The sequence below is a fragment of the Panulirus ornatus genome, chromosome 66 (genome assembly GCF_036320965.1).
Source record: "Panulirus ornatus isolate Po-2019 chromosome 66, ASM3632096v1, whole genome shotgun sequence".
Taxonomy (NCBI): domain Eukaryota; kingdom Metazoa; phylum Arthropoda; class Malacostraca; order Decapoda; family Palinuridae; genus Panulirus; species Panulirus ornatus.
Genome location: NC_092289.1, coordinates 21,492,808 through 21,516,381, shown reverse-complemented (window position 1 = coordinate 21,516,381; position 23,574 = coordinate 21,492,808). Strand labels below are relative to the sequence as shown.

The window sequence follows — 23,574 nt, the reverse complement described above, 5'->3', positions numbered from 1 at the left end:
ATCAACAAAATATCTCCAAACATCATAAATGCAGGGTACTGATTTATCATAATTAACTAAAAATAACTGGAATGTAAGCACAAAGAAACTCTAATCAGTTAAACAGCTAACATTACCTATAAATAAGGCTATAGATTTTCTATATACAGTATTAGTTTTATCAAAACCTAAGCCTAATTTGTTAGCCTTTGGTACTATCCTTAGAAGTTATAATAGCCTCATTGTGTTGTAAATAACAGCTACTGTGATCTAAAAAAAATAATTACTCATGAATTTGAAAATCATATCTATTAACATATCATCGGTAAAATACCAGTTACTAAGAGTAATAATTCTCAAGGAATGTTTCCTTGACAGGAGAGATAAACCAACCTTTACATTCATCAACATCTGCACAGGAGCGTCCATCCAGAAGTAGCATGTAGCCAGTAGAACAGGTGCAGGAAAAGAGTCCCGGAATGTTGATGCATATATCATCACATCCACCATTATTCACACTGCACTCATCGATGTCTTCATAAGCAAACAAGAATAATGAAACACATCATAACCATTTCTGAATAGTTTTCTCCTGATAAATACAAAAAGATAACCTTTGTAACTATGAACATCATTCATAAATAGGTAGCCAAAACGTACAGGCTTTTCTTTGATGGGAACCTATAAAATGTCAACAAACTGTTCTACAAGGAGAAAAATTAGACAAAAGACAAGATAAAAAGAGAATTCAAAACATTTTTTGATATAAAGAACTTGTTTTTTAGAAAAGAGAATAACATGAAAAGGATGAGTACCAAGTCCCAAAGGTGTAAGGCAAAATAGACACCAAAATGGCATTTAAAGCATACAGGGTAAACCATGGAAAGGTCTGTGGGGCCTGATTGTAAATAGGGAGCTGTGGCTTTGGGGCACAACAAATGACTGATAGAGAATGGATGTAAGTGAATGTAGCCTTCCTTTGTCTGCTCTTGAGAATACCTTGCCATTGTAGGACACAGAAATCAAGTATGAAAAAGAAATACATATATGAATGTATGTGGATGTAGATTTTCTTCATCTGTTTCTGGATTTACCTTGCTAAAGAGGGAAATGGTGATCTAGTATCAAAAAACATGAATATATGTACACTTATCTACCTCCTCCTACAAGAATCCCTTCTACCTCAATGAGGCTCCTCTAGCACTGAAGACACCAGCTCTTTACATTTAGTTTTGTTTTACTATACTTGAACTGCATCCTTGTGTTTAATATAGTTTACTTCCATTTCAGAGGCTCCAGCAATTTTAACATTTGGAATGTACAAGCACAAGACTAACTTTAAGCAAATGGGAGATACTCAAGATACTATTGACCAGTCTTTCATGCTGTTTTCTTCTATCTTTTTTCAGGAACAGGAACCAAGTTAATGATGTTCACAGCATAAACTTATTCACAGTTTATAAATTTTTAGAGGGTATAAACTAAGAAACTGACTGAATCATATAAAACTGAATATCTAACAATTGAATTTCATTAATATACACTAAATAAGAACGAGAGCTAAAATACTAAGTGACAAATGACTACTGAATATCTGAAGACCCTATAAATGTTATAGTAATCCCACCTTCACAGTGGGACTTCTGCCCAGTCTGTTGGTATCCATCATTACACATACACTGATATGTGCCCATCATGTTTTCACAAACGCCATTTGAGCAGATCCCTGAAGTGCGAGAACATTCATCAATGTCCTTACAGTAGCGTTGATTTGAAGATAGTTCATGTCCTGGAGGGCACTCACACCTGGGGATATGAACAACCCTCACCATATACAACAAATACAAGCCACCAGGCCATACTCACAATGGAATCTTGGCAGATGAAAACCCTTTTCCAACTTGAAGAGGTTGAGAAAAGGCTGTAGCAATCTACTGATCCACTATCTTTAACACCATGCACATTTAAATGGTGGTCTGTGCATACAACTTTAAACCTTCTGTGGGTATAAAATATTTGGAGCTGGAGTCTCCAGACAAACATTGCATGTTGACAATTGGCAAAATCCAATTCCTTGAGCACAGCTATCCTGCTATTCAAATGGCTGTAAATGATGATGATATACTCTATACACAAGATCTTATTCATTATAACTTAAATAATGATGAAGAAAATATGTCTAAAATGTTTCAATACCTTACTTCTGACCTTACAAGACTAAAACTCTGTTTTACAAGAAAAGAGAACTTTGTAAATTAGACTAGAACCATCACCTGCTCAACTGTTATGTAAGGTAGTTCTATTGCTGGTCATCTATCATGTTTTGTAAAGCAGACAATCTCATAAACAATAATCCCACAGTCACATCATATGCCCATAAAAGAAACAGATATATGCATTCATACCACCAACTCAGGCCCTTCCTCATCCACTCAGTACCCTCCCACACAAACACAGGAGAATGTGTATAATTTCTTAAACTTTGTATAATATACACACATTCTGTATTTTGATATGTATGTACCAAGCAAGAATAATTTCCGCAAACTGTACAGATAAAAGTTCAAAAACTCTTTTCATATCTATACATATTTATTTTATTATATTTATTTTGCTTTGTCGCTGTCTCCCGCGTTTGCGAAGTAGCGCAAGGAAACAGACGAAAGATGGCCCAACCCACCCCCATACACATGTATATACATACATACACGTCCACACACACAAATATACATACCTATACATCTCAATGTACACATATATATACACACAGACATATACATATATACACATGTACATAATTCATACTGTCTGCCTTTATTTATTCCCATCGCCACCTCGCCACACATGGAATAATATCTCCCTCCCCCCTCATGTGTGCGAGGTAGCACTAGGAATAGACAACAATGGCCCCATTCGTTCACACTCAGTCTCTAGCAGTCACGCAATAATGCCCAAAACCACAGCTCCCTTTCCACATCCAGGCCACACAGAACTTTCCATGGTTTACCCCAGACGCTTCACATGCCCTGATTCAATCCATTGACAGCACGTCGACCCCGGTATACCACATCGATCCAATTCACTCTATTCCTTGCCCGCCTTTCACCCCCCAGCATGTTCAGGCCCCGATCACTCAAAATCTTTTTCACTCCATCTTTCCACCTCCAATTTGGTCTCCCACTTCTCCTCGTTCCCTCCACCTCCAACACATATATCCCCTTGGTCAATCTTTCCTCACTCATTCTCTCCATGTGCCCAAACCATTTCAAAACACCCTCTTCTGCTCTCTCAACTACGCTCTTTCTATTTCCACACATCTCTCTTACCCTTACATTACTTACTCGATCAAACCACCTCACACCACATACTGTCCTCAAACATCTCATTTCCAGCACATCCACCCTCCTACGCACAACTCTATCCATAGCCCACGCCTCGCAACCATACAACATTGTTGGAACCACTATTCCTTCAAACATACCCATTTTTGCTTTCCGAGATAATGTTCTCGACTTCCACACATTCTTCAAGGCTCCCAGGATTTTCGCCCCCTTCCCCACCCTATGATTCACTTCCGCTTCCATGGTTCCATCCGCTGCCAGATCCACTCCCAGATATCTAAAACACTTTACTTCCTCCAGTTTTTCTCCATTCAAATTTACCTCCCAATTGACTTGACCCTCACTCCTACTGTACCTAATAACCTTTCTTATTCACATTTACTCTTAACTTTCTTCTTTCACACACTTTACCAAACTCAGTCACCAGCTTCTGCCAATCACATGTAAAGAAATTATGATTGGTAGAACATGAAATTAGACAAGAAACATATTAGAAAAAAAGTAAAGATCAATTTTTATAATACAAGAGAAGTGGAAAAATGGAATAAACTTAGTTGTGAAATTGTGAATGTGGACAGCATATAGAAGTTTAAACATTGGTATGATAGAAAATTCAGGAAATGAGGCACTATGCATAACTCCTTTACAGTACTACACAAAGAAGCAATTGCAAACATGCAAGAAATACTGAAGAGTCACAATTTGTCAAAACACAGTTTCTAATTGGCATCAAGATCACATAAAGTATAGAAAAATCTCACAGATGTTATATATGAAATATGCCATCTACTTGTAATATTCTGGATGCCAAGAATGAAAATATAAGCGGTAGAGTTTTGGTTGCAGAACACTCAGTTCATAATCATATAGGTTAGCTTGCTTAATTAGTTTTCCCTGATTTAGATTTAAAAGTTATTATTATTATCATTACTATCATTTTTCTTATTAGTATCATTATTATTATTATTATTCATTATCATCATTATTATTATTATTAGGGTTGAGGGACAAATTAATTCGGAGGTAAGTTTGAATGGATAAAAACTGGAGGAAGTGTAGTGTCTTAGATATCTGGGAGTGGATTTAGCAGCGGATGGAACCGTGGAAGCGGAAGTGAGTCACAGGGTGGGGGAGGGGGCGAAGGTACTGGAAGCACTGAAGAATGTGTGGAAGGCAAGAATGTTATCTCGGAGAGCAAAAATAGGTATGTTTGAAGGAATAGTGGTTCCAACAATGTTATATGGATGTGAGGCGTGGGCTATAGATAGGGTTGTGCAAAGGAGGGGGGATTCGTTGGAAATTAAATTTTTGAGGACAATATGTGGTGTGAGGTGGTTCGATCAAGTAAGTAATGAAAGGGTAAGAGAGATGTGAGGTAATAAAAAGAGTGTGGTTGAGAAAGCAGAAGAGGGTTTTTTGAAATGGTTTGGCCACATAGAGAGAATGAGTGAGGAAAGATTGACAAAGAGGATATATGTGTCAGAGGTGAAGGGAATGAGGAGAAGTGGGAGACCAAACTGGAGGTGGAAGGATGGAGAGAAAAAGATTTTGAGCGATTGGGGCCTCAACATACAGGAGGGTGAAAGGCTTGCGATGTGGTATACCAGGTCGACGTGCTGTCAATGGATTGAACCAGGGCATGTGAAGCATCTGGGGTAAACCATGGAAAGTTTTGTGGGGCCTAGATGTGGAAAGGGAGCTGTGGTTTCAATGCATTACACATGACAGCTAGAGAATGAGTGTGAACGAATGGGGACCTTTGTTGTCTTTTCCTGGCACTACCTTGCGCATGCGCGTGGGGAGGGTGGTGCCGTTTCATGTGTGGCAGGGTGACTACAGGAATGTATGGGGGCAGCAAGTATGAGTGTGTACATGTCTATATATGTATATGTCTGTGTATGTATATGTATGTATACGTTGAAATGTATAGGTATGAATAAGTGCGTGTGTGGGCATTTATGTATGTCCATGTGTATGGGGGTGGGTTAAATCATTCTTTCGTTTGTTTCCTTGCACTCCCTCGCAAAGGTGGGAGACAGCGAATAAGTATGATAAATAATAAGTAAATCATCAATATGATTATCATTATTCTCCTCTGTCCCCCTGGGGATAGGGGAGAAAGAATACTTCCCACATATTCCCCTTGTGTCGTACAAGGCAACTAAAGGGGGTGGGAGCGGGGGACTGAAAACCCCTCCCCTCCTTGTATTTAAATTTCTAAAAGGGAAACAGAAGAAAGAGTCAAGTGGGGAGTGCTCACCCTCCTCAAAGGCTCAGATTGGGGTGTCTGAATGTGTGTGGATGTAACCAATATGAGATGAAAGGAGAGATAGGTAGTATGTTTGGGGAAAGAAACCTGGATGTTTTGGTTCTGAGTGAAATGAAGCTCAAGGGTAAAGGGGAAAAGTGGTCTGGGAAAGTCTTGGGAATAAAGTCAGGGGTTGGTGAGAGGACAAAAGTTAAGGAGGAGTAACACTACTCTTGAAGCAGGAGTTGTGGGAGTATGTGATAGAGTGTAAGAAAGTAAATTCTAGATTTATGTGGGTAAAACTAAAGTGGATAGAGAGAGATGGGTGATTATTGGTGCCTATGCACATGGTCATGAGAAGAAGGATCATAAGAGGCAAGTGTTTTGGGAGCAGCTGAGTGAGTGTGTTAGCAGCTTTGAAGCAAAAGACGGGATTATCATGAGGGGTGATTTAAATGAGAAGGTGAGTAATGTGGCAATTGAGGGTATAATTGGTGTACCTGGGGTGTTCGGTGTTGTAAATGGAAGTGGTGAAGAGTTTGTGGATTTGTGTGCTGAAAAGGGACTGGTGATTGGGAATACCTGGTTTTAAAAAGAGAGATATACATAAGTATACATATGTGAGTGGGAGAGATGGTCAAGGGGCATTATTGGAGCATGTGTTATTTGATAGGTGTGTAAAAGAGAGACTTTTGGATGTTAATGTGCTGAGAGGGGCAGCTGGAGGGATGTCTGATCACTATCTTGTGGAGGCAAGGGTGAAGATTTGTAGAGGTTTCCAGAAAAGAAGAGAGAACGTTGGGGAGAAGAGAGTGGTGAGAGTAAGTGAGCTAGGAAAGGAGACCTGTGTGAGGATGTACCAGGAGAGACTGAGTGCAGAATGGCAAGAGGTGAGAGCAAATGATGTGAGGGGAGTGGGTGAGGAATGGGATGTACTCAGGGAAGCAATGATGACTTGCACAAATGATGCATGTGGCATGAAAAAGGTGGGAGGTGGGCAGATTTGAAAGGGTAGTGAGTAGTGGGATGAAGAAGGTTGTTAGTGAAAGAGAAAAGAGGCATTTGGACAATACCTGCATGGGAGAAGTGCAAATGACTGGGAGATGTATTAAAAAAAAAAGCAGCAGGGTCAAGAGAAAGGTGCAACAGGTGAAAAAGAGGGCAAATGGGAGTTGGGGTGAGAAAGCATCATTAAATCTTAATGAGAAGAGAAAGATGTTTTGGAAGAGGGTAAATAATGTGCATAAGACAAGAGAACAAAAGGGAACATCAGTGAAGAGGCAAGTGGAGAAGTAATAACAAGTAGTGATGATGTGAGAAGGAGATGGAGTGAGTATTTTGGGGGTTTGTTGAATGTGTTTGATGATAGAGTGGCAGATATAGTGTGTTCTGGTCAGGGCGGTATACGAAGTGAGAGGGTCAGGGAGAATGGTTTGGTAAACAGAGAAGAGGTAGTGAAAGCTCTGTGGAAGATGGAATCTAGCAAGGTGGCAGGTTTGAATGGTACTGCAGTGGAATGTATTAAAAAAAGGGGGTGACTGTACTGCTGATTGGTTGGTGAAGATATTCAACGCATGTATGGATCATGGTGAGGTGCATGAGGATTGGCGGAATGCATACATATTACCATTGTACAAAGGCAAAGGGGATAAAGGTGAGTGTTCAAACTACAGAGGCATAAGTTTGTTGAGTATTCCTGGTAAATTATATGGGATTGTACTGATTGAGAGGGTGAAAGCATGTACAAAGCATCAGATAGGGGTAGAGGATGTGTGGATCAGGTGTTTGCTTTGAAGAATGTATGCGAGAAATACTTAGAAAAACAGATGGATTTGTATGTAGCATTTACGGATCTGGAGAAGGCATATGATAGGGTTAATAGAGATGCTTTGTGGAAGGTCTTAAGAGTATATGGTGTAGGAGGTAAGCATGTGTATGAGTAGGAAGAGGGGACAGTGATTGGTTCCCAGTGAGTGTTGGTTTGTGGTAGGGGTGTGTGATATCCCCATGGTTGTTTACTTTGTTTATGGATGAGGTGGCTAGGGAGGTAAATGCAAGAGTTTTGGAGAGAAGGGTGAGTATGCAGTCTGTTGGGGATGAGAGGGCCTGGGAAGTGAGTCAGTCATTGTTCGCTGATGATACAGCTCTTATGGCTGATTCAGGTGAAAAACCACAGAGGTTGGTGACCGAGTTTGGAAGTGTGAAAGGAGAAAGTTGAGAGGAAAAGTGAAGAAGAGCAATGTTATTAGGTTCAGTAAGGATGAGGGACACATAAATTGGGATGTAAGTTTGAAAGGAGAAAAATGGAGGAAGTGAAGTTTTTTAGATATCTGGGAGTGGACTTAGCAGTGGATGGAACCAAGGAAGCAGAAGTGAGTCACAGGGTGAGGGAGGGAGTGAAGGTTCTGGGAGCGATGAAGAATGTGTGGAAGGAGAAAACATTATCTCAGAGCAGAAATGGGTATGTTTGAAGTTCCAACAATGTTATATGGTTGTGAGGCATGTGCTACAGATAGGGTTGTACAGAGCAGGGTGAATGTGTTGGAAATGATATGTTTGAGGACAATGTGTAGTGTGAGGTGGTTTGATTGAATAAGTAAGGAAAGGGTAAGAAAGATGTGTGGAAATAAAAAGAGTGTGGTTGAGAGAGCAGAGGAAGGTGTGCTGAAATGGTATGGACATATGGAGAGAATGAGTGAGGAAATATTGACAAAGAGGATATATTTGTCAGAGGTGAAGGGAACAAGGAAAAATAGGAGACCAAATTGGAGGTGGAAGGATGGAGTGAAAAAGATTTTGAGCAACTTGGGCCTGAAAATACAAGAGGGTGAAAGGTGTGCAAGGAATAGAGTGAAATGTAACAATGTGGTATACCAGGGTCGATATGCTGTCAATGGACTGAACCACAACATGTGAAGCATCTGGGGCAAACCAAAGAAAGGTCTGTGGGGCCTGGATGTGGAAAGGGAGCTGTGATTTTGGTGCATTACATATGACAGCTAAAGACAAAGTGTGAACAAATGTGGCCTTTCTTGTCTGTTTTCCTGGAGCTACCTCACTGAAGCGGGGGATAGTGATGCCATTTCCTGTGTGGTGGGTTAGTGACAGGAATGGATGAAGGCAAGCAAGTATGAATATGTACTGCTTTCATGTGCTGTCTTCATATGTCCTTGCCACCAATGCTTGGACCTGATCAAGCATATGTCTGGCTGCTGCTTCACAGTTTCGACATAAAAACCAGCTGAACAAGGACTGACAACTATAATAACTTTTCCTTTCCTTGAACTGTGAAGCTATGGTATTCTGTTCCTTCTTTTGTCTTTCACTCTTTCTATGATTTTTCAACCTCTAACAGTCAGCTCTGAATTTTTTTCTTTCTTTTTCTCTCGCTCTTTTTCTTTGCATCCAAGACAGCTTAGACTGAAGCATGTTTTGCCTGTGCCATGTTGTTAAATATAAAAAAAAAAAATGGTGAACCTCATTTGAAAAGAAGAAAAATGAAAAAGTGGTTCTAAATTTTCTAAAGTTCTTTTATCTTAGTGGCTTGAATCTTTCAATGAGAACTTTTTTAGTAACTTGCTTAATATGACTATGTCATATCACCATTTGCTCACTTGCACCATGTCAATTCAAGGAGTTGTCTTAAGCTCAAATGTTGCAGTTATCACTACAGGCCTATGCAGTAAAGCAGAATTTAGGGAAAATTCAAAAGGCTGTCAAAATGTCAAAGTGTTAAAACAAGGACATACAACTGGAATATCTTGACATGAAGAAAATACAAGGGACTCATGAGAAAGTTACAGGGAGGGAAAATTAGATAGGCCAGAATCAAAACTAGCATCAGGGCCTGAAAAGTCTTTCTGGGACCCTGCTTCTTGCCTAGATTCATGCTGATCATTTTGTGGTGAGACTACTCAGGGAATGCTTAGCACCACTTTGATCATGGTTACCATTCTCAAAGCTAACCAGGTAAAGTTAATAAAAACCATGTGCATCGAGTTGGATACGAACTACACAAGCAGAACAATACAACTTCCCTCTAAGTACTAAAGTAAACCAAAAGATACAGAATATCAAAACCACCAGAAATATAAGATACAGTTCAAAGATGAAATTGCAAACTATAAATTGCAGTAAATTATATGAAGATCATAAAATACATAAAATACACAAATGCAATGCTTAGTTCCTTTGATGTACCTGAATTGACCTTTAAGGGTTTTGTTAAATCTAGTTATGAGTCAGGTCTAATTCTAGGTTAACCCTTTCATAAGGAGCATATCTCAAGCAACATTCAAACAAGAGATATGGGTCTTCTGTCATTAAGGTCAATTAACATTTCATTAAACCAAGGTGTTATTCTCAAAGACAGGTAGATGATAACAACAGATGACGTGAGCCTTAGGTGCCTGCAATGCTTTGTGAGTAACATAAAAACTAATTTAAGACTTATAGAGCATACTTATAAGTATATTTTGCAGGAAACCTGGCACATACAATAAATAAATAAATAAATAAATAAAATAATGCTTATTCTTATGTCTTACAATGTGTTTCCTAATGGTGCAGGCTACCTGCTGTGCAATGTTTGGGAACAGACACACAAAAGATGGAAAAAGGATTTACAACATATCTAAGAAATTGGGATGATATCATTCAATAAACCATTTCACTGTTCTAATCAAGAGGCAGGGTAAAGCCATTTTACTGTTAAGAAAAACTTTTCTATGAAAAACATGCTCTTACAATATATCTAGCATGGGCTTATGCATGAAAAAAGCTGTAAAAATACTTTTGCATATTATCTAGCCATGGATGAATATAAAGATTAAAAGATGGACTAATGAAAAACAATCCTACCATAAAAAAGGTTAAAGTAAAATGATTCGTACACTTCTGATAAGCTTTTTTGCCACAGAATTATCATAAATCACCTTTACACTTGCTGAGGAAAGTCTATAAATGTGCCCTGACACCCACCTAAAGCTTCCTGGTGTGTTAATACAACGACCTCCACGACATAATCCAGTGACGCGGTCACACTCATTGATATCTGTGGATGCCACAAAACACTCATGTGATAGGTAATTCTTTTTCACATGCACCTGATTTCATGTCTCTTAACAATGAAATATACAAATCTGCAATTCATACAGAAGAGACTCTTGGCATATATTTATCAAACAAAATATAAAGGCAGGCAACTATAAAGCTAAGGAACCACGTTTCACTTTATACAATCATTATCAAGAATTTTCCATCCAACATGAAAGCATGGGGGTTATTATGCATATCTAAAAACATTCTTAAAGAAATAACAGTACTCTAGTCAGGGAATATAAGCTGTATTCACTGCATACCATGATATAAATTTTTGCAGGTGAAATCCAAATAAAAAAATCATAGTTACCAGTTATGTTGCTCTTGTCAACTCACCCATGCAAACTTGCATCATCATGGTTGACTCAAATCCTTCATCACAGTCACATATGAAGGATCCAGCAGTGTTCTGGCAGGTACCATTTCCACATACACCATGCATGATGCTGCACTCATCAATGTCTGTGGTGACACAATAGCTATTCATCAATATAACTAACACGTTTTTAAAATCATTAAAATACATCAAATCACTCATCACAGTAACAGATTCTAAAACAGTCTGTCCACAGACCACCCACTGGATCATCACCACTCTAAACTAAGGACACTGGCACCTCTATGAGTCAGGCTAAGTCCAAACTGTGTAGTACTGTCAACTATGTGGGTTATCCTGAAGCCAAATGAGAAAAGACAAAAAAGGTATTCCTGAGAGATGCCTGCTATGTTAAAAATCGATTTTAGCTCTGTTCTGCTTGCATGCATTCTGAAAAATGGCAACTACCTCAATTTGCCCTATTAAGAAAGGGTGAATCTTCTGAGATTCCACCATAAGAAATAATTGCTTGATGTAGGACCTTGGGTTTAGAATTATGGGTGCTTTTCCAGTTCAGGACACCACTGAACATTCCCTCAATCTGTCTGAGGAAAAGGGAAGTCCTTTTAAATTCTCTGCCATATCAGAAACCCTCCACAAGACCTAGTTTAGCTTAAGAAATGTTTTAAGTCTTACTCAGATTCCAACACATATTCACAAGGTCTTGTTTATAATCCTTATTCATGCACATGGCCTTGCTTATGTTCCTTAGTCAGTCTCTTTATTTGAAGGATATTTAATCTCTAGTAAAAGCATTCCATTTTGACCCTATGAAATAATATAATTTTTCTCTTTCAATTCTAAAAATACATGGTGATGAGCTTATACAAAAGCATATCTGGCAACCATATGGGACTAACTGGTATGTGTATGCCTTGCTTTCTCAGTTGGCCTAGCTAATTCTAATGAAATTACACCAACCACTGGTGCCTCTGACATCTCATACTTGTACGATACAATGAGTGTGAAATGTTTACAAATTTTCTATTGTTTAAACCTATTTTCCTATAATTCTAGATTTTTTTCCCCATTTTGAAAACTCCAAAACCCTTTGCCTGTTGAGACAATCAAGTAATAAATAAACAGTCCATAGGGATTTATATTTATCTATTCATTATGCTTGATTGCCATTTCCCATGTCAGTAAGGTAGCCTGAGGAAACAGATGAAGAAAAACCCATCTACTCATACATACAAACATATATACATACATGCACATACACATACATATATTCATACCATTCACCATTTCCCGCGTTAGCGAGGTAGCGTTAAGAACAGAGGACTGGGCCTTTGAGGGAATATCCTCACCTGGCCCCATTCTCTGTTCCTTCTTTTGGAAAATTAAAAAAACGAGAGGGGAGGATTTCCAGCCCCCTGCTCCCTTTCCTTTTAGTCGCCTTCTACGACATGCAGGGAATACGTGGGAAGTATTCTTTCTCCCCTATCCCCAGGGATAACATACATATATATATCAACATAAACACACATACATACACATACACAGACATAAAGATATAAACAAATGTACATATTCATACTTGATTGCTTTCATCCATTCCCAGCGTCAACCCACCCCAAAGGAAACAGCATCACCACCCCCTGCATCAGCGAAGTAGCACCAGGAAAACAAGACAAAAAAAGGCCACATTTGTTCACATTCAGTCTCTAGCTGTCATGTGTAATCCACCAAAACCACAGTGCCCCATCCATCATCCAGGCCGTACAGACCTTTCCATGGTTTACCCCACACATTTCACACGCCTTGGTTCAGTCCACTGACAGCACGTCGACCCCAGTATACTATATCATTCCAATCCACTCTATTCCTCGCATGGTTCTCACGCTCCTGGATGTTCAGGCCCCGATCGCTCAAAATCTTTTTCACTCCATCTTCCCACCTCCAATTTGGTCGCCCACTTCTTGTTTCCTCAACCACATACACATATATCCTCTTTGTCAACCTTTCCTTACTCATTCTCTCCATATGTCCAAACCATTTCAACACACCCTTTTCTGCTCTCTAAACCATATATCTCTCTTACCCTTTTATTACTTACTTGGTCAAACCACCCCACACAACATACTGTCCTTAAAAATTTCATTTCCACCACATCCACCCTCCATCATACAACCCTATCTATAGCCCATGCCTCGCAACCACATAATACTGTTGGAACTACTATTTCTTCAAACAGATAATGTTCTCTCTTTCCACATACTGTTCATTGCTCCCAGAACCTTTGTCCCCTCCCCCACCCTATGACTCACTTCCATTTCCATGGTTCCATTTGCTGCTAAGTCCACTCACAGATATCTAAACCACTTCACTTCCTCCAGTTTTTCTCCATTCAAACTCACATCCCAACTCACCTGTCCCTGAACCCTGCAGAACATAATAGATGAACAACTCATAAGGTATATTATATTTTGTCGGTCTCCCGCGTTAACGAGGTAGCGCAAGGAATCAGACGAAAGAATGGCCCAACCCACCCACATACACATGTATGTACATACACGTCCACAAACACACATATACATACCTATACATCTCAACGTATACATATATATGAACACACAGACACATACATATATACACATGTACATAATTCATACTGTCTGCCCTTATTCATTCCCGTCACCACCTCGCCACACATGAAACGACAACCCCCTCCCCCCGCATATGTGCAAAGAAGCGCTAGGAAAAGACAACAAAGGCCACATTCGTTCACACTCAGTCTCTAGCTGTCATGTATAATGCACCGAAACCACAGCTCCCTTTCCACATCCAGGCCCTAAAGAACTTTCCATGGTTTACCCCAGATGCTTCACATGCCCTGGTTCAATCCATTGACAGCATGTCAACCCCGGTATACCACATCGTTCCAATTCACTCTATTCCTTGCATGCCTTTCACCCTCCTGCACGTTCAGAACCCAATCACTCAAAATCTTTTTCACTCCATCTTTCCACCTCCAATTTGGTCTCCCACTTCTCCTCGTTCCCTCCACCTCTGACACATATATCCTCTTTGTCAATCTTTCCTCACTCATTCTCTCCATGTGACCAAACCATTTCAAAACACCCTCTTCTGCTCTCTCAATCACACTCTTTTTATTACCACACATCTCTCTTACCCTTTCATTACTTACTCAATCAAACCACCTCACACCACATATTGTCCTCAAACATCTCATTTCCAGCACATCCATCCTCCTCCGCACAACTCTATCTATAGCCCACATCTCACAACCATATAACATTGTCGGAACCACTATTCCTTCAAACATACCCATTTTTGCTTTCTGAGATAACGTTCTCGACTTCCACACATTCTTCAATGCTCCACAAACTTTTGCCCCCTCCCCCACCCTATGATTCACTTCCGCTTCCATGGTTCCATCCCTGCCAAATCCACTCCCAGATATCTAAAACACTTCACTTCATCTAGTTTTTCTCCATTCAAACTTACCTCCCAATTGACTTGTCCCTCAACCCTACTGTACTTAATAACCTTGCTCTTATTCACATTTACTCTCAGCTTTCTTCTTTCACACACTTTACCAAACTCAGTCACCAGCTTCTGCAGTTTCTCACATGAATCAGCCACCAGCGCTGTATCATTAGCAAACAACAACTTACATCCCAAGCTCTCTCATCCATAACAGACTGCATACTTGCCCCTCTCTCTAAAACTCTTGCATTCACCTCCCTAACAACCCCATCCATGAACAAATTAAACAACCATGGAGACATCACGCACCCCTGTCGCAAACCAACATTCACTGAGAACCAATCGCTTTCCTCTCTTCCTACATGTATACATGCCTTACATCCTCGATAAAAACTTTTCACTGCATCTAACAACTTGCCTCCCACACCATATATTCTTAATATCTTCCACAGAGCATCTCTATCAACTCTATCATATGCCTTCTCCAGATCCATAAATGCTACATACAAATCCATTTGCTTTTCTAAGTATTTCTCACATACATTCTTCAAAGCAAACACCTGATCCACACATCCTCTACCACTTCTGTAGCCACACTGCTCTTCCCCAATCTGATGCTCAGTGCATGCCTTCACCCTCTCAATCAATACCCTCCCATATAATTTCCCAGGAATACTTAACAAACTTATACCTATGTAATTTGAGCACTCACCTTTATCCCCTTTGCCTTTGTACAATGGCACTATGTAAGCATTCTGCTAATCCTCAGGCACCTCACCATGAGACATACATACATTAAATAACCTTACCAACCAGTCAACAATACAGTCACCCCCTTTTTTAATAAATTCCACTGCAATACCATCCAATCCCGCTGCCTTGCCGGCTTTCATCTTCGCAAAGCTTTTACTACCTCTTCTCTGTTTATCAAATCATTCTCCCTAACCCTCTCACTTTGCACACCATCTCGACCAAAACACCCTATACCTGCTAATCTATCATCAAACACATTCAACAAATCTTCAAAATACTCACTCCATCTCCTTCTCACTTCACCACTACTTGTTATCACCTTCCCATTAGCCTCCTTCACTGATGTTCACATTTGTTCCCTCGTCTTAGCACTTTATTTACCTCCTTCTATTTCCAACAGAAATAAGAAATGATTGAAGAAAAATTAATCTTTATGTGCAAATTACCTTACAATTAAAGTGCATTTCATCAAATTAATTAGATTTCCTAAGCTTGTTACTTACCTAAACATTTCATCCCATCCTCATCCAATGCATAGCCCTGGTTGCAACGACATGAAAAAGAACCAATAGAGTTTCTGCAGCGGCCATTGTCACACATGTCAGGATAAGTGGTACATTCATTCACATCTTTGCGTCCATCATAGCCATAGCTCTTAGGGCACAGCTCATCAAAGATGTCAGTTCCAGGACGAGGACAAGCCTCACAAGACTCACCCCAAGCCTTGCCCACAGTACAACAACATGTTGATTTTCGAAACAATCCCTGCAACAACAGATGTACGACTTGACTTTAAAATGCTAAAGAGGTTCAGGCTCAGTCTATTATATGAGTTGCAACGAACTTCATTGATATGAATTAAGTGGCAATACTCTTTTAAAAATTACAGAATAGCAAGCTCACCAAAGCAAGATGCCATTCTGCACTTTGCAAGCCTGTAAGTCTGAGACTGGGATCTGTTTTGCAGATACATTCCCAAAACAGTTAAGTGCAAGCACTTGATCCACTCCATGTAAATGTAAACACAGCTAAAGATAAAAGATAGATAAAGTGAAAAGAATTATCTGGAATGTATTAATAATTTCTCTACAATCCATATGACAATAATATCAAAGCATCTGTTCAATTTTAAATTCATCAGTAAAGACAGTAGGTTCTGAGCTGTGGAGTTTTGGCAGGGGCAGGTGAGATGATGTATTTCAATCTCTATACTGAAATACATATTACATATGTTCAAAACACAAGAAACAAAATTTTCCTCTAAAATAGCTGAAGCATACCAGTAAAGTACATCATCACATAACCTAATTCATTTAATACTGTTATGACTCTTGGTCTTAAAGATGATTTTGTAAATCTCAATAAATTGAATTACATAATCCCCTTCACTGCTCTAGTCCTCATACAAGGATTCTTCAACTGATCACTCCAGTCCTCACAAAAGGATCCAATTGTTTCCACCCTCATTTGAAATCTACAGATGTCATTATCATCATTCTGCCATAGCCAGAAAACTATCATACACCTCAGTCACTCAATTACTGTCATAGGAGATGTGTGCACACTGACTTAGCATTAGGATACTCTTACATACCAAAACCATATGATACATGGGTGATGGAGGAAATGTGATGAAGAAGAAAATTTAAAGAAGTCATACTTTTCAAATGAAGCAGAAGGCTGAGAAGGAACTGGAAGAGAACAGAATTTTTCTTGGAATATTAGCCTAAAAATATGACCATCAGAGATCAAAATAATACTTAAGTCTTAACCTGGTTATACCTTTACTCTCAACCTCCTCCTTTTATACACTCTTCCAAACTTAGTCACAACTTCTGCAGTTCCTCACTCAAAACTGCCACCAGTGTTGAATCTTCAGAAAACAACAACTGACACTTTCTAGGCCCTCACATCCCCAACAGACTGAACACTAACCCCTCTCTTTAAGACTCGCATTTATCTCCCTCACCATCCCATCCATAAGCAAATTAAACAACCATGGTGACATTGAACACCCCTGTCAATTGGGACCATTCACTCTCCTCTCTTCCTACTCATACACATGCCTTACACCCTTGATAAAAACTTCTTATCGCTTCTAGAAGCTTTCTTCCTAAACCTTATATTCTTAAGCCTTTCCACTAGGCATCTCTATCAACCTGATCATATGCTTTCTCCAGTTCAATAAATGCCACAAACAAATCCATCTGTTTCTCTAAGCATTTCTCACACACATTCCTTAAAGCAAACATCTGATCAACACATCCTCTGCCACTTCTGAAACCACACTGCTCCTCTTCAATCTGAAGCTCTGTATATGCCTTCATTCTCACATACAGTATACCAGGTACACTCAGCAAACTTATACCTCTGTAGTTTGAATACTCACCTTTATCCCCCTTGCCTTTATACAATCTTAAGGCATCCCACAATGATCCATACAAACAGTGAAAATCCTTACCAACCAATCAACAACAAAGTCACTCTCTTTATCAATAAACTCAACTGCAATACCATCCACTCAACTGCCTTGCCAATTTCATCTTATGTATGACTTTCACCATCTCTTCTGTCTTCACCAAACCACTCTCCATGACTCTCTCACTTTGCATACCATCCCTACTCAAACACCCTACATCTGCCACCATATCATCAAACACATTCTCAACTGTCCTTCAAAATACTCACTCCATCTCCTTCTCACTTCATCACTACCTGTTACTACTTTCTCCTTTGCCCCTTCACTGATGTTCCTATTTGTTCTCTTGTTTTTTCACACAATGTCAACCTCCTTCCACAATATCAATTTATCGTCCCAAAAGTTTACTGATACTCACTCATACTAACTTTCATTTGCCATCTATTACAGCCCTGTACCTTCATGACCTCTTGCTGATTACTCTCATACAACACCCAATTATTTGTATGTACTGCCCAAATGCCTCTGCTCTCTCTTTCACTAGCAACTTTACTTCATCATCCCACCAGCCATGTAAGAAAATATGCGAAGCACTTTTATAAGGCTGGAAATCAATATTCTAACTTTAACACAATGGGCATGGGTTAAGAATGTGTTGCTACAACGCTACTGCACTCCATACAAATGAATTTCCTAAAGATGACCTTCTAAATTGTTTTGTTAAGCGTAGTTAGAAGTGTGGATGACTTCTACCGTCTATGAAGGGAATCTTACACAGCATAGGGTGAATCTCCAGAGCCTACTCAGCAGACCATCCTTTTTCAGATTGCTATATTATTGGGTATCATCCTCATGTGCATATGAGTGCAACACTTGTAAATGAGCCACCTGGCAAACAGTCTGTAGTTCATGCCCAATGGAACAAGGAGAGTCCTTCTCTAAAACCTTTGTTAGAATATCATCCTATATATGAGATATCCTTTTTTCTCAGCACCTATAACACTGTACAGTATTACCATCTACCTACACAACTAAAAAGCAAGTAATTCAAAAATAAACTATCTTTGACCTTGCTTTCGTAATAGCCCTTAACTGGTTAATGGTTTAAACTCCCTTTGAAGTGAGTTTCGGAGAAGGATAAAGGTTCTGTTTTCTTGATAATATCATCTCCATTCACCCTATAATAAAATTTTATCATTACTTCAGAAGAGGTCTGGTGCAAGGATTTATGGAAGCCAACCATCTCGAACAACTTCTTTCGAAGCTTCTGATGTTAATTTTCACAAGGCTCTAAACACTGTAAAAAGCTTCATTAATACTTTTAACATGTAAGGGCTAGATTTTACTTACCTGTATCCTTTCAAGAATTGCCAAAGGAGTTACAATGTCCCTTGTTGTACAAGCGTTTTACCTCAAAGAACTTCTTTTGACTACTTTCTTTTCATAACCCTTTTAATATGGTTTCAGGGTTTCTGCTGGATAGTTTATTTAGCTGTTTTTGGTTTGGGGGGATTCTGACAGGCACCTCTTCCTTAACCACTGTTTACCACTTCTTTTCTCTAGTTCGAGAGTTCCCCACTGTCCTCCATTTGGGTTTGCTTTCATTTCCCTTGCTCACTGGCCAAATCCTGTTAAGAAGAAATCAAGTTTTGAACTCGTGAAAAGCTAATTCTTCCTAGAGAGGAGGCCAGTGAGCAAGCCTTCCTTTTTCCTCTGCATCCCCCCTTCCCCTCTTCAATCTCATTTTCTTCTTGTTGTTAATTTGGAATTTTGTGGGAATGAATTAAAGTCTTTTGCATGGCTAATTTACAGCTCCAGATTCAACAGGGGGACAGTGGCAAACAGTAGGTCGTCCAAGGTGATCCTGTCTTTGGGACAAAAGGTGGGTAAACTACAGAATATAACAGAGATTATGCCTAAGCATTATCCCAAAAAAAGCAGGGCTCTCTCGTCTCCCATGCTCATTGGTTTCCCCTGTAGGAAGAAATAGCTTTTCATGAGTTCAAAAACCTTTTTTTTTTTGTTACCACAAAGTAACTGTATCCTATTCTATTCATTCATCATTATCAACTCTAACCCCATTAACATGGGGTGGATCAAGTATATATAAGTGTGCACTTCATCTAGCAATTAATGTAGTAGTACTGGGGACCTCAAACCTACAGGCTTAAAAAAAGGCAGGGATGCCTAATTCCCTAAGGCAGACTTACTTCCCTGCTTCATTCATAATTTGATTTGAAGACTTCAAAAGTTTGAAGATGACTATTTTCAATACCACTGTATCCATTACCCCTGGAAGGCATCCCCTGAGATGTAACACCTTTGTCAGGATGCCTGTCAGTTACTAATACAGAATGGTATGAAAAAGTGTATTCATGTTACACAGTCCATCTGAAAGGTATGTATTCACTTTATTCATGTTAGTAGGAGACTGCATAATTTGTATTTATCATTTATGGAACCAAATACATGAAATTTTGAAATTGATTAAATAAAACTAAGGCCAAGAACTGTAAATGAACTGGAAGAAATCACAGTTAAGCTATCTTTCTATCTTAAAACTAGTACCTCTAGTTCCTTGCTGCATATTCCATTCCTGTACTCAAGGAAACATGTCTCTTCTCGAAGGTCCAGGCACTTTGTCTTGGTGTCATCAAGGGTTAGGCCTGGGGGACAGTTACATGTGAAAGAGCCATCAGTGTTGACACACTCTCCACCACCCTGACAAATCCCAGGGTTTAACTGGCATTCATTGATGTCTTGACATGTCTTACCATCCATCTGAGGTTGAACATAATTGCATCATAATGTGACATGAACTAAATAGTAGTTTGGCTAAGATGAAACTGAATAAGTACCATAAATGCCTACACCATTTGGGGATCTTTTATTTCTTATTAAGAAAGTAAAAATCATGAAGACAGTTTTAAAAACTTCTCCATGAAAAAATTATAGAAAAAAATGGATACATTAATTCAGCTAAAAGTTATTTATTCAATTATTTCATTATCCTTGATTATCATTTCCTACATCAGCGAGATAGCACAAGGAAAAAGACCAAGAAAGGTCTCATCTGCTCACGTTCATTCTCTAGCTGTCATGAGTAATGCACTGAAACCACAGCTCCCTATCCACAACCTGGTCCCATGGACCTTTCCATGGTTAACCCCAGATGCTTCACATGACTTGGTTCAGTCCACTGACAGCACGTTAACCCCTGTACATCACATCATTCCATTTCACTCTATCCCATGAAAATAATCAATACTGTACTCCTTTCACATGATAATGTAGCTAATCTTTCCCCAGCTTTTCCATACACCCGAAGATGAATAGCAATTCACATTAAATTCTGCTAATGCATAAGTAGTTTTATTAAAATGCAAACCTGGCTATAATACAGTAACGTGTACAAAAATTGTATCCAAATATCAAAATTCACCTTAGCAAAACCAATAGGGCAGTCACAGTCGGCTGGGTTGCAGATTTCACATGGGGAACCCCAAGCTTTTCCGATAGTACAGCAACATTCAAATTTGAGAGTCAGTTTAGGCAAATTATTTTCACAGCGACCATCTTTTACCTTAGTCCAGCATGATCCACGTCGGTTATCTGAAAAAAATTACAGGAAATAGTAAGAATTCTATGGTGATGTTCATGTATAAATCATGAGGTAGGATGCAGATTTGGAGCTGATAAAAAATGATGAGGCTGTGCTATATATAATCACACACGAAAATGAAATAACATAAATAAAGACAGTTCTGTACAGTATGTATAACTAATGAAATCTCTTTACATAGATAGTATCCTGAACATCTTTTTCTTTCTTTCAAACTATTCGCCATTTCCCGCATTAGCAAGGTAGCGTTAAGAACAGAAGACTGGGCCTCTGAGGGAATATCCTCACCTCCAAAAGAAGGATCCTGAACATCTACAAAGCATATATATATATATGATTGTTAAATAATTTGTCTACATACAGCAAAAATGCCAATGAAAAATGTAGTGCCTTACCAATGCAATATCTGCCAGTTGAGTCAAGAATTGTTCCTTCTTCACATTCACATCGGTATGATCCAATGACATTAACACATGTGCCACCTACACAGGCATCCTCACCAAGTTCAGTGCACTCATCAACGTCCTCACAAACATGAGTACTGGGATTAAATTGTGTCCCAGATGGACAGATGCACTGGTAACTCCCAGGCGTGTTTCGGCACTGTAGTGGGATACACATATCAACTTCACGTGAATAATATCTTGCCTCATACAAATTCTATGGAATATCTTAAAAGATAAAATCATAGCTTCCCCTGTATATTTTCTTTTACAAAAAATAATTCCTAAGTTGGTTTGAAATATGCAAATTCAACTTTCAACAAAGGAACAATTGCTGAATAAAAAATAAATCAAATCACACTTGAATACCAAACAGAAAACTAATCAAATGATAATGCCTACCAATGAATGTATTCTTACAAAAATATGGATCATTTTGTCAGCAACACCACACAAACAGCATTCCCTTGAGGTACAGAGTACTTTCATCTTATAATATAATTTACCTGGCCACCATCACAAAGCAAGTTGTCAATAGCACATTCATTGATGTCGTGGCACTGGCGGCCACTATCGTCCACCATGTAGCCTGGGTTGCAGATGCATCGATAACTGCCCTCTAGATTCTCACATGCACCATTTCGACAAATAGTTGGGTTCAAAGCACACTCGTTGATGTCTACACGAAATTGAGGATATCTTTTTACAAAAATGCATCAGTGAAATAATTACTGCTATTAAATTCACTATTACTGTGCTACTACTACAACTCTAATAATATATCTGTATTCATTACAACTAAAAAAGCTAATGGTAATGTCAATAATAATAATAATAATAATAAAAATAACAATGATAATAATAATAATAATAATAATAATAATAATAATAATAATAATAATAATAATATTTATAATAATGATAATAATAATGATAATAATGATAATAATAATAATAATAATAATAATAATAATAATAATAATAATAATAATAACAAAAGTAATAGTTATAATAATAATAATAATAACAACAATAAGAAGAAGGCAGTCACACTTCTGCTACTAATACTACTACTACTGCTGCTACTGCTGTTATTACTACTACTACTACTACTACTACTACTACTACTGCTGCTGCAAACAATGCTAATGATGTTCACTATAAAGATTGTGGCATGGCATATATCAAAAACTTTTAAGGATGACCTGCATAAATGAGACAAATATAAGAAAAAAATCATATGCAATACAACATTACAAAGGAAATACAAAACTAAGGACAAGTCATACTCTTGAAGTTTATCGATATATTTCTGTACAGAATAAGAGGTTCCCCTAATGACTCCTACCAGGTGTTGTCTTAAATTATATAAAAATCATATGACTAACCATGGCCCTCATGAGTGATGCCAGTGCCATGTGGGCATAGTGAAAGAAACTCTTGGGTGCCTAGCTGAGGGCAAGCTTGACAGGGAATTCCCCATCCCATCGGCTGACCAAGAATAACAGTGCAACAGCAGCATGCTGACTTGGTGGTGGGTGTGGTTGATGGATTGGAGCACTGCCCATCACGATACACAGCATAACAGAAATCCAATTTTGTATCTGAAATGTTTTGAAAAAAAATTAATGTTATCACCAGAAATTCAAAATAAAATACTGAAATAATTCTCTCATATACCAGATTACCTTTCTATATTTTGCTAAGCAGCATCAGTAACAGAATTTCAATATTCAAGAAAAAGTATTTGCTTAAAACCTTCTGTTCATACTTTTACAAAATAATAATGTTAGAGGAGGGGCAGGTTTCCAGCCCCTTGCTCATTACCCTCTTCATTAAC

At 38.7% G+C, this 23,574-nt stretch overlaps 1 protein-coding gene across 1 annotated transcript in view; it reads right to left on the bottom strand.

Annotated features, from left to right (window-relative positions):
• Positions 1-23,574, bottom strand: part of LOC139746792 (fibrillin-1-like) — a 172,569-nt gene that overhangs the window by 62,131 nt on the left and 86,864 nt on the right. Inside the window, exons 14-23 of the mRNA XM_071658344.1 lie at positions 23,123-23,338; positions 22,241-22,413; positions 21,687-21,894; positions 21,112-21,281; positions 20,238-20,450; positions 15,754-16,015; positions 11,005-11,130; positions 10,549-10,621; positions 1,607-1,785; positions 373-513 (exon numbers count right to left, since the gene is read on the bottom strand). Of these exons, the coding sequence (XP_071514445.1) occupies positions 373-513; positions 1,607-1,785; positions 10,549-10,621; positions 11,005-11,130; positions 15,754-16,015; positions 20,238-20,450; positions 21,112-21,281; positions 21,687-21,894; positions 22,241-22,413; positions 23,123-23,338 (1,761 nt within the window). The remainder of the gene's footprint in view (positions 1-372; positions 514-1,606; positions 1,786-10,548; positions 10,622-11,004; positions 11,131-15,753; positions 16,016-20,237; positions 20,451-21,111; positions 21,282-21,686; positions 21,895-22,240; positions 22,414-23,122; positions 23,339-23,574) is intronic.